The sequence below is a fragment of the Vipera ursinii genome (genome assembly GCF_947247035.1).
Source record: "Vipera ursinii genome assembly, chromosome: 3".
In the NCBI taxonomy this organism is placed as follows: domain Eukaryota; kingdom Metazoa; phylum Chordata; class Lepidosauria; order Squamata; family Viperidae; genus Vipera; species Vipera ursinii.
Window position 1 is genome coordinate 79,546,777 of NC_139516.1, and position 12,880 is coordinate 79,559,656.

Below are 12,880 nucleotides of genomic sequence, written 5' to 3' on the forward strand. Positions count from 1 at the left end.
CTTTGCCTTCAATATGTGGGACTTAAATCACTAAAGTTTAACAAGACTGAAAATATATCCAGCAGCGACTATCTTGTAGAACTGACTGCTCAAAAATGATTGAATTTACCTAGAGTATATGCGTAATTATCTCAGTAACAGGTTGTGCAAATCCTTTGGAAGAAATGCTTCAGAAAAAACAGGGATGGGTACACAGTAGCTCTTTTCAAATCATTCAAGGAGGGTCAATTTGCAGGTGGTTTCAGCAGCTTCTCCAGCTGCCTCTGCATGTGTGCATTTCACACAGCAGAAATAACAGGAAGCAGCTTCTAAAGCAGCTGTGCAAGCCTGGAAAAAGAAGTGGCTACTTTAATAAGCCAAAAAGAAGGGGTTTATGTGTGTTCCCAAATGCCCTGAGACAACTCTTTCAAAAGGTTTGCATAGCTCTACTCAGTAAAATGACTCCCTTTCATAAAACTATCCCTTGATTTTATTTATTTATGCCTTCATTTAATTTTTAAGCGGCTTACATAAAGGAGGTGTTGACTGTTCTATGCAAATGAATGTGCCTTCAAAAGCATACAGTTCTGCAGTGCTCCATTAGATGAAGCTTAACAGAACTTAAATTCTGTGTTAACATTGCATGAAATTATATTGGATAAAATTATATGAGATCTAAGTTTATATACTAATATTCAGTACCAGAAATGATAAATCTTTTAATCTTAACACGTATTTACATCTTTATATCGATGTTTCTCAATTTTAGCAACATTTAGATGTGTGGACTTCAAATCCCAGAATCCCTTAACAATGCTCTAAAGATTTTCAATGTCACCCTTAAATCTAATTCTTGCATATGAAAATCAGTTGCAGATCCACAGTAAAATCATGGATATGACAAACAAGCTATTTCACAAAACGGCTCCTTTGGGGAGAGTCTGTATATTCTTATGCACAAATAGCTGCCAGCAATTGGCATCCTCAGTCATAAAATGCTTACTTAACCAAATACAAAGAAATGAAGCTGCTCTTTTCCATCTTATCAATTGTTATGGAATCTTTCTACTGCTCTTGAGATGTGTGAGCATTTCTAATGAATCGCTGGTTTACAGTCATTAATTTTATTTTAATTGTGAAAGTGCTCAAGTCGCGTATGGAAATAAATATGCAAGAAATTTATACTTTCAGACTTGCCCTACTTCCATAGAATATCAAAAATCAGAGGAGGCAGAGAGCCTAGCATACATTAAAAGAAACATCTATCTATGGGCATTCACATGCTTACAGGGTGCTTGCAAAGTATAGCAAATCTCCTACACAAACCAAAAGCAAACCCTTGAAAACCTATTGCTATATTATCTCTCTAGTTATTGCTTGCAATTCTAAATGGGAAATTTCCACTTTGCTAGCCGTTATTCCCTTAAGCTGTCTTTATTCAGCAAAACTGAACAGTGTCAGCACTGCTTCCAAATAGATGCTTCCAAGTGAAACCAAACAGCTTAACTGTTTTCCTTTCTACATTCACTCAACCTAATCATTCTGCAGACACACTTCCTGCTTCTACTAGCAGCCATTATCAAAGAGGAAAAAAGAAAGGTGGAAAAACACATCTTTCAAACAATAAAATGGAAGATTCTTCCGTGGGACAATGCTCCCTGCAAAATTCTTGTGTATCACTTGTTTTATGCAGAATATAGGCTTATTTATAGCTCTAGAACAGGGGTGTCAAACTTGCCGTGTCACGTGACGCAACATATTGCGACTTTTTTCACATTGCCAGAAGTGGGGTGGATGCGGCCTCCACATGATGCAACCGGCCCATGGGCCGGCAGTTTGACACCCCTGCTCTAGAATTTTACCACTGAATGGCAAACATGGAGAAATGCTCTTCATTTTGAAGTGTCTTCAGTACATTAGCCCCTCTGAGGGCATTCTAGTAATCTCTGTGATTTATCTTTGTCCTTTTTTTCTTTCCTATTTCCTTCAAACTTAACAAAGATAACAGCAGGGGCTTCCATGCAGGGACATATGCACTCCTGTTCACAGTTACAATCAACCTGAATAAGGGGACTTATGATCTGGATTTGAAGTTCCAATGGTCAGGCCCCCTCCGTAAACATGGGTCTAAACTTTGGGTTCTTGGCAATAGAGTTACGTGTGACTGTGTGTTACAGTTTCTGCTGAAAACTGCACTTGCTTCTGGTTTTTGGTAAAACCACACCAACAGTGAACTACTGGTTTGCTTAATGGCCTGAGATACACTTAATGACTGTGGTGATTTGTTTAATGACCATCACAAAAAAGGTCATAAAGGGCAAGCTCCATTATGGACATATGTTGAGGACTACTTGTATGTGTACCAATAAGACAAACTATCTACCATATCCCTTTTTTATGCATGACTGTAAATGCCGAGAGAAATTAATAATAATAATAATAATAATAATAATAATAATAAAAAATAGAAATCATGCTATCAGAAGTGTAACTTCTGATATTGCTTAAAAGAAGGTTCTCAACATCTCTACAAAATACTCTGAACATCTAAAGTTGTTTATAAAATTAATATTTCTGAAGTGAGGTCATTTTTGACTTTGCACGGGGTATATGGAAGAATACAGAGGTCAGATACAGGAACCATCCGTACAACTTTCTCAAAACTTGAGTTTAAGACTGTACCATCATACCAGTCAGTTTACTGCCAGCTTTCTCTTGGCCAGGCTGCAGAAAGGCCAGCTTCAAGGCTAGCAACTCATGATCTACTGAAAGACTTATAATTGGTTAAGTTCATATATCATACTAAGCACAAGCACAGCTTTCAAATCAAATACCTGGATGCCTACAACATACTAAGGCAAATCCAATTGAATATAATAGCCTTAAGATTCACATGTGAAGTTGTTTATTAAGTTGAAAACTGTGAGACTTTTAATCCCTTTTCTGTTGAGCCTTGGTGGAGCAGTGGGCTAATGCCTCCTTAAGTAACACCAGCTGCCTGCAATTAGTGCAGGTTCACATCCCACCAGGCTCAAGGTTGACTCAGCCTTCCATCCTTCCGAGGTAGGTAAAATGAGGACCCAGATTGTTGGGGGCAATAAGCTGACTTTGTAATAATGCCGCTTGGGGTGTGTGTGAAAGCCCTAATAAGCAGGCATATACATAGAATGAAGGCTACTGCTAAGCTTGTAAGCCGCCCTGAGTCTTCGGAGAAGGGCGGGATATAAATGGAATTAAAAAAAATAATAATGGGAAAAGGATAACACTCTGTCCTGGAGGAGGACAAACTTTTGTTATTTTCAAAGCTTGGAAAAAATGATGATATATAAAATAACCAAATAGAAACAATATGCCATACTGAGTAGTATTCTCCCAACTGCTGGGTTGCTAATATGAACACAGTTGCTATATTTTAATTAAGAATTACCACAGTACAACAATTATCTTCCTGAGGTTAAAGAGGTACTAAACTCAGTTTAGATTAACATCTTTTTCTTCTAACAATATCTGCATCTCAAAACTCCCTTACAAACGATCTTTAAATGTTGTTCAATGTATCCATTTCAAGGTAACATTGAATATAATGTGATCTTCCATGCTTATCTTTTCATTATTTACATTCCCAATCTTTTTTTCTAGTTGAAAAAAATGTAAAACATTTAATTTCTTTAGAATATTTACAAATCGATTGCTTTTGGGTTTATGAGAAATAGCATCTCGAGCAGCTCGGTCAGTCATTCTTCCCACGTCTTCTAAAAACCGGTAATCTGAAGAAGAAAAACAAGAAAAAAAGCAAGGAGACATTTTACTGAAATAAAAGTGATGTTGATATGTAAAAATATAAAGAACTATATATACGTCGTGTCTTTAGCATTACAACGTTCAGTATGTATAAGAATGTAGTTGAACCAGAAGCAATTAAGATTTTGCAATATCTTTTAAATAAAGCTATTATTATTTTTAAAGTCAGAAAAAATCAGAGAAGGAGAGGGTATAGTCTTTTGATTTTTTTCTTACTCAAACATGCTTTTTTCCCCCTGGAATCATAAAGTTACCATACAACCCCAGGAAAAGAGAAATTTCTTTAAGGAGAAGCTGGGATTTCATATTTTATTCTGATTTTTTAAAAAATCTCTATGCTGTTTTGATGGTATTAGTGTTATGCTAGATCTGACTAGTCATTGACTGCAAATAAATTTTACTATTATTAATGCTGAGAAGTGCAGTTCCAGTTTTCATTCCATTCCTGTTTTTCAAGTATTTTTTCAAGCTTTGGAGTCTGTGAAATTTTAAGTACCTCTATATGTGCTAGGATTAGATTTCTTTTAAGAAATATACTTCCATTACCTCATTCTTAGTCCAAAATATTCTCAACCTATTCTCAGTCCAAAATATTCTCAACCTATCTTTGTATTCTATCCGACATACTCTATTGTGTTTGATTTAGGATACTAGGACAAACTACACTGCTAGTATAGTAAAAAGGAGCTTACTATCGGCACAGTAGCAAGACTTTACAAAAAACATAGTAATTTTATAATTCTTATATATTTTTAAAAAAAACTATATAGCTCACTGCACTAGTGTAGATCGTTGCTTATGCCAAGGCCTACAGTACTTTCGACTACTTTTATTGGACTAATACTCTTACCACTTAGAAGAGTTAAGTTGCTGAACTTATTCATTGACACAAATGCCGCTTTTTCTCTGGTTCCATTACAGCTGTATAAAGCTTTATGTTTTTTTACACAAGCCAAACTGAAAGCACAAAAGCAAAGAAACACTGTTATTTTATTTTCAGTACCTAAGATTTTTTTTTAAAAAAAGACCTTTGGTTTATACCTACCTGCATGAATATTTCATACATCGAGGGCACCTGTATTTTGCTGCTTCTGTATTGCAGAGTTCACATCTAAAAAATGAAATTTGAGACACTACGTGTACAGATGAGAAAAGTCTCTACACAGGGGGACTTTGGAAAAGACAAACTAGTGAAGAAAAATGATCAGAACTTTTCACTTTTGTTTAAGTGCAAACTCCCATTAGCAGCCTTGGCTATCTCCCCAAAACTGATTTATTACAAATTAATAAACTCTGTCAGGATGTCTTTCCATTCCACTGCATTTCCTGCAAAAGGTGTTAAAATACTGTTACTGATAATCTGAGCCCCTTGAAGCTTCCAATGAGAATCAACACAACAGGATCTTACATCCTGTTAATGGCCACCCTCAGGATTCTGGCTTATCGTTTGTCAGCAGCATCCTGGTAAATGCTGCTTTGTCATTTCTTGCCAGTAGAAGCAGCTAAACAATGGAAATTCTTTTCCATGCTTTGTTTAGCCTGAAATGTAACTGAGTAACTTGGACTGGTGCCCCATCTGCTAGAGATGATGCATCAGAGTTCCAACTGGCACATCATACTAAATCATACTAAATCAGAAATACACAACCTGAACACCAGCACTTTGTGATCTGATCTACTATCAGCTCCTGGCTGGGTCTTTGCTCTTGTAATTGATGGCACACCGATATTAAATATAAAATCAAATCCTAATGGTGGGTTTTTTCTGCACCCACCATAAGAAGTCAAACAGTCACAATATGTGAGCCTAGGCACTGAGATGCCACTATTCTAAAAAAGTGTTTTCTTTTTAAATCACCAAACTCACAGTTTTGGGTCTTCCTGTTACCATATCTGGCTATTAAAAAAAATCAATTCCTACATGGCTACAGAGAGGTACAGAAAACTCAAATTTCTTGAGGCCATGTAAGTTTTCCAGTTTCTGCAGCCCAGATATGGTAGCCTTTTCCCTCCCTGTTATGTATATGGGGCTGCCCTTGAGGGTTGGGTTTTATGGTCATTTTTAATATTTGTATTTACTGTTTTTAGTCGGGCATATGTTTAATTTTCTTTTAACTTTTGTATTTTTGTATTTTTTATATATTTGCCCTGTTCACCGCCCTGAGTCCTTCGGGAGAAGGGCGGTATATAAATAAAATAATAATAATAATAATAATAATAATAATAATAATAATAATAATAATAATAATAATAATAATAATTATTATTATTATTATTATGTCATCATGTGAAGATCACCTGAAGTGTTAATACCATTTTATAAAGCCTTGGTAAAGCTACACTTGGAATACTGTATCCAATTTTGGTCACCACGATGTAAAAAAGATGTCGAGACTCTAGAAAGAGTACAGAGAAGAGCAACAAAGATGATTGGGGGACTGGAGGCTAAAACATATAGGGAACGGCTGCTGGAATTGGGTATGTCTAGCTTAATGAAGAGAAGGACCAGGGGTGACACGATAGCAGTGTTCCAATATCTAAGGAGCTGCCACAAAGAAGAGGCAGTCAAACTATATATACACATATATTAACCACTGTCCATTTTGAATACATAGCAAAAAGAGAAAACTTGAGAATTTACAAGGTTGATGATACATGGAACAAAACTGTGACTGAATCTGGATGTTCTGCTTCGGATATCACGAAGCCTCCACCCAGAAGGTAAGAAGGAAAAAGCAGCTAAACAAATCTTTTGGAGCAAAATAAGCCTGATCACAAGGCATACCCTTTCTTTTATACATTGCTTTATGAATAAAATCAGAACATGATGAACTTGTTTACGTGGAACTAACTCAATTTTTAATTTGAACTGCTATGGAATTTTTTCTTTCAAAAAGGCCAAGCGTCAGGTTACTGACTTAGCATTTTCCGAATTGTGCTTTAAACCTAGGTCAAACTGATCCAGACATAATTTAATACAGTAAATTCTGAGAAACCATTTATAGATACAGGGAGAACAGGCCTTTTTCAGGTTTGTCACTATAGAAGTAGTGATTTTCCTAAAGAAGTCCTGTTCCCCTTCATATCTATAAATGGATTACTATTTGTACCCACAATTCTGACTTGTGTGTTAAGATAAAAGCCTAAAATAATGCTGAGAAATATTTGTGAAAAGCATAAGAGCTTCAGTAGAGCAAAGATGCCTTGATGGGAAATAATGCAAAGTAAGCAGAAGAATTTTGTAAAAAAAAGTATGATTGATGTTTTTGCTTTTTAACTGTGTTACATCTAATATTTATTTATTTTATTTATATATCTATACTTATGGTGCAAATGTATTGGGATTTTCACCCAAAAATGAGTAAATGATGACGTGGTCAGAGGGAGCTCATGGTCTTACATGAACTGGGTTCAAAGATCATAGATTGCCCAGCTCTGAAATTTAATTTCGATTTATACCACAGCCATGACAACTCCAGTGATGTTTACATGAACATATTCAATAAAATTGTATGAATAGTATCCAAAGTGAATCCAAAAGAGAGTTTGCAAGTCATATGGACAAAGAAGCCAACAAGAAGTCTTTGAGCTGAGCACATATTGTTCTTCTATTTGTTCATATCTTTTTAGGAGCATTTGAGATATGCAAACGTTCAGGTCCATGTTAGATGTTAAAAGTACAGCTCCAAAGTACAACAGTCCAAATTAATACAAAAATAATGTGAAATTGTGCCAAGCTTGTGTCAAGCATCCTTCCCAATCAACATTGTCCACAGGTTTGTCACTTGCAAATGTAATTCTGTAATACCAGCAGAAGATTGCTGAAAAAAATGTTAATACTCATAAACCACTCATTATGTTTCACTTGGTCTACTCTGCAGACAACTATAGTCACCTAAATCTTTGCATACCAAATTTGAATATTGGAAAATGTTTTATTTCAAAAATCTCTTAAATTTTATATATTTATTTATTCTTTTTTTTCACAGACATAAACCACGTGACTCTGGCCTGCTTACAATTTCTAAAATTACAAAACAATGAAAAAACATTTAAACCCTAAAAGCACCCATAAAATATATAAGTACAAATAGTAGCTGTGATGATCAGTCAGCTAATAATAAAGACAAATACAGGTAGCCCATGACTTACGACCACAATTGAGCCCAAAATTTCTGTTGCTAAGTGAGAGTTGCCCCATTTAATGACTTTTAAATCCACAACTGTTGAACGAAACACTGCAGTTGTTAAGTTAGTAACATGGTTATTAAGTGAATCTGGCTTCCTCATTGACTTTGCTTTCAGAAGATCACAAAAAAAGAGAACACATGACCTCAGGACTGTGCAAGTCATAAATGAGTCAGCTGCCAAGTATCCGAATTTTGATCACGTGACCAAAGGGATGCTGCAAAGATCAAACCTGTGAAAAACGGTCATAAATCACTTTTTTAAAGTGCTGTTGTAAGTTCGAAGGGTCACTAAACAAATTCTTGTAAGTCGAGGACTACCTTACATAGCCAAGTTTTTAAAGCTTTGCTAAAAGCCAAGAGGGTCATTCTATTCAAATGTTCTAAGTGAATAACCTAAAAGGTTTAATTAGTGGTGGGATTCAGCTAGTTCACACCGGTTCGGCAGAACCAGAGGCTAATTTTTTGTTGACTTTGGTGAACTGGCTGAAGCCCTACTCCTTTTTTGCAATGCCCAGATCGGACCACCGGAAGTGCGTGAACGCCACTTCTGGAAGTCGGTTCTGAGCCTCAAATGCCTGGGGGAGGCTTCCCAGGTCCAGAACAGCCCACCAGGAGTGCATGGATGCCACTTCTGGAAGTCCATTCTGAGCCTTGGAAGTCCAGGTGTCCACGCAGAGAACTTCTTGTTCAGGTATTTGAATCCCACCACTGGGTTTAATCCAAGAAGCACACTTGAATCCAACATTAAAGTGTCTCTTGAGGAATTATTCTACATTAAATTGGGCAGCAAAAATTCTTGCACTGCATCATGTTCAGTTGCTCTCAAACGTTTCCATATAGTTTTTCCCCTTCAGCTTCTTATATTTAACTGGCATTTCCTTTGGATATTGTCCTGCTTATATAAAGTGTATACAGCACAGGTAGTCCTCGACTTATAACCACAATTAAGCCCAAAATTTATGTTGCTAAGCAAGACATTTGTTAAGTGAATGTTGTCCCATTTTATGATCTTTCTTGCCACAGTTAAGTGAATCACTGGAGTTGTTAAATTAGTAACACAATTGTTAAGTGAATCTAATGTCTGCATTGACTTTGCTTGTCAGAAGGCTGCAAACGGGAAGTAATCTATGGTATTTTAAGTTGTATAACACATTAGGATAATGTGAATTTAAAGCTTAGTTGGAATGAGGAATAGTTTTAGACAATTGATATAAATTGGTTTATTTGGGATTGTTTTTATTGGGTATCAGATTGGAAGGTATTATTTTGTATTTGAATAATCATTGATATGATATATATATATATGTATGTTTGGAATTTACCTATATGAGTTAAAGTTTGATAGTTTGAATAGTTTAGGATTGTTTGCGTAAGTTAGATCATGATTGTTTGTATTTTTATACCCTGTGTTTTGGTATTAGATCGGAAAGTATTATTTTGTATTTGTATAATTATTGATATGATATATATATATGTCTGGAGTTTTCTTATATGAGTTAAAGTTCGGTAGTTTAAATAGTTTAGGATTGTTTGCGTAAGTTAGATTATGATTGTTTGTATTTTTATACCCTGTATTTTGCTCTGGGAAGCGGGGGGGGGGGGGGAGGGGAAAGGGGAGGGAGGGGTTGGGGAGGGTTAGGGAGGGGGAAGAGGGTGGGAGGGGAGGGGGTTGGGAGGGTTTTTTTTTCTTTTTTGGTTTGTTAAAGATAAAATGTATTGTAAAACTTTTTAATAAAAAAAAAAAGAAGGCTGCAAACGGGGATCACATGACCCCAGGACACTGCAACCATCATATACATGAACCAGTTGCCAAGCGTCCGAATTTTGATCATGTGACCATGGGGATGCTGCAAAGGTCGCAAGTGTGAAAAAGTCACTATTTTTCAGTGCTGTTGTAACTTTGAATGGTCACTAAATGAACTGTTGTTGAGGACTGCCTGTGTAGGGCTGTGCTTACTACTCAAAAAAATCCCCACACCACATTTTTTGTGCTTCTGCCTACTCTCCCTCCCCCCCCCCAAGATTATTCAAATAGAGAATGTGTGTGAACAAAAATGTTTTTTAAAAGGGAGAGAATCCTATATGTCAGTGATGAGTAAAATGTAAATCCACAGGAACACTTTTTGAATTAGAAGACCTCCAAGGTCCCTTCCAACTCTGTTAATTCTGAAAGAAATGATACCTAACCATTAGACATGAATGACCTTCAACTATAGCTGACAAGCACCAGCACTGACTGATGCTCTATCTATCATTTCCATTTCAGCAATATATGCAATACAGGTAGTCAATGACTTACGACCACAACTGAGCCCAAAATTTCCATTGCTTAGCAAACTATTTGTTAAGTGAACTTTGCTCCATCTTACGACCTCCCTTGCCACAGTTGTTAAGTGAATCACTGCAGTTGTAAAGTTAGCAACATGGTTGTTAAGTGAATCTGGCTTCCTCACTGACCTTGCTTGTCAGAAAGTCGCAAAAAGATGATCACATGACCCCCGGACAATGCAACTGTCATAAAAGTGAACCAGTTTGCCAAGCATCTGAATTTTGATCACATGACCATGGGGATGCTGTAATGGTCAATAAGTGTGAAAAACATAAGTCACTTTTTTCAGTGCCGTTGTAACTTTGTATGGTTATTAAATGAACTGTTGTAAGTCGAGGACTACCTGTATATCAGGCATGTCAAACTGCCAGCCCACGGGCTGGATGCGTTGTCCTGAAACCGTGCCCACCCCATTGCTGGCAATGGGGAAAAAGTCACAATACGTCGCACGACGTCCCCTCGCAATCTACTTCCTCCCCTCTCCTAAGCTACATTGTGGTCGTAGGTCAAGGACTACTTGTGATGTATAAACTTTATATAAACAGGATAATATCCAAAGCAAATGCCAGTTAGATATAAAAAGCTGAAGGGAAAAAACTACACAGAAACATTTGAGAGCAAGTGAACATGATGCAGTGTAAGAATGTTTGCTGCCCATTTTAAGTGTAGAATTCCTCAAGAGACACTAATATGAATAGAGTAGAGTAGAGTAGAGTAGAATAGAAGCTGGAAGGGACCTTCGAGGTCTTCTAGTCCAGCCCCCTGCTCAAGCAGGAGAACCTATACCATTTCAGAAAAGCGACTGTCTAGCTAGCCTCTTGTTAAAAGTCTCCAGTGATGAAATGCCCACGATTTCTGGAGGCAAGCTGTTCCACTGATTAGGAAGTTTCTCCTTAATTCCAAGTTGCTCCTCTCTTTGATCAATTTCCAACCATTGTTTCTCATCTTTCCCTCTGGTGCTTTGGAGAATAGTTTGACCCCCTCTTCTTGGTAGCAGCCCCTCAAATACTAGAACACTGCTATCATGTCATCCCTTTCTTCTTTTCTTTAGACTAGCCAAACCCCCAAAAAGAAGAAGATAGCACTTTAACACTGGAGCCAAATAATTGAATGAATGAATGAATGAATGACCCAGATTGTTGGGGGCAATTAAGCTGGCTTTGTAATAATGCCGCTTGGGGTGTGTGTGAAAGCCCTAATAAGCAGGCATATACATAGAATGAAGGCTACTGCTAAGCTTGTAAGCCGCCCTGAGTCTTCGGAGAAGGGCAGGATATAAATGGAATTAAAATTAAAATAAAAAATAAAAAAATATCGTCAAAGTACAACCACTTACACATTGAGATTGGCTGAGCCTCCCTTGTGCTAGTTGGATTATTAAACCTTTAGGTTACTCACTTAGAATATTCAAACAGAATGACCCTATTTGGCTTTTCGCAAAGCTTGAAAAACGTGGGACTCTGCAAGGCAGTCGCCGACTTACAACAATTCGCTTAGTGACCGTTCGAAGTTACGACAGCGCTAAAAGAAAAGAAATAAGTGCCGGATGACCCGTTTTTTCACACTTTTGATCCAGGGAACCGTTCAACACAAGACGCAACTCCCGCCTCCCACAACCGGCTTACCAGAGCAGCAGAGCAACCAACACTAAAAACGGCAGCCCAACGCCCAACGCCAGGCTACAACTCGGCGGTCCCCGCGGGAAGCTTTAAAGCCACGAGGTTTGCTTCTCCACCCTCCATCGGGATCGCCCCTCGTTTCCGCCCGAAAGCCTTGGGCCCCGCCGCTCGCGAATGGAAAACTCGTCCAACCGTCCTGTGGCGAAGGTAAGAGGTCTCGGAGAAAGCGGGAAAGGAGGCGAGGGCCTACCTCTGCAGCGACATCTTCCGCTGATGGCTCTCGACCGCCCCGCTCGGAACGGCTCCCGTCGCGGCCGCCATGTTGGGCGCCGCGCTTGCTGCAGCCTAGACCGGCGCGCCGGCTCGTGAGAGCGCGGGACAGCTCCTCCTAGCGACCGTGCGGAGAGAAGCAGCGGAAACAAGCCCCCGGAGGGCGCCGCACACCAGCTTAAGAGTCGCTGGGGCGGGCTGAGAGGCTTGGAAATTTGGGGCGGAGGGGATCGTTCCCGGCAGACCCGGGCAGGGAAAGGATGATGGAGGAGTTGCTCTTTTCTTGCTAAGGAATCAGGCAAAAGTGGTGCTGGTGCAATTGGCCATGGGCAGAGCAGACTGCAGGGAGGAGTAAATGGTATTGGCAGGGGTCTTCAAACTTGGCCCTTTTATGACTTGTGGACTTCAACTCCCAGAATTCCTTAGTAGCGTACCTGGCTGAGGAATTCTGGGAGTTGAAGTCCACAAGTCATAAAAGGGCCAAGTTTGAAGACCCCTGGTATTGGTAACTGGGGGTAAAAGGAAGGGTCCGTTAACACGTGAAATCTGATTCCTGAGAAGCTTCGGAGCCTGAATGGATCAAAAAAAAAAAAGGAAATGAAGCGTTTTAGGCGTTTGGTTTCGTTGCTTTGTGCACTCTCCCTGAAATGGGGGCATTCCCTGCGCTAGATGCTAATACTAGTATTGCATTT

At 38.5% G+C, this 12,880-nt stretch overlaps 1 protein-coding gene across 1 annotated transcript in view; it reads right to left on the reverse strand.

The window, feature by feature from the left end:
• Positions 1 to 12,257, reverse strand: part of ZNHIT6 (zinc finger HIT-type containing 6) — a 48,453-nt gene extending 36,196 nt beyond the window's left edge. The window contains exons 1-4 of the mRNA XM_083359045.1: positions 12,169 to 12,257; positions 4,826 to 4,891; positions 4,631 to 4,737; positions 3,661 to 3,746 (exon numbers count right to left, since the gene is read on the reverse strand). Of these exons, the coding sequence (XP_083215171.1) occupies positions 3,661 to 3,746; positions 4,631 to 4,737; positions 4,826 to 4,891; positions 12,169 to 12,239 (330 nt within the window). The 5' untranslated portion in view covers positions 12,240 to 12,257. The remainder of the gene's footprint in view (positions 1 to 3,660; positions 3,747 to 4,630; positions 4,738 to 4,825; positions 4,892 to 12,168) is intronic.
• Positions 12,258 to 12,880: the final 623 nt, after the last annotated feature.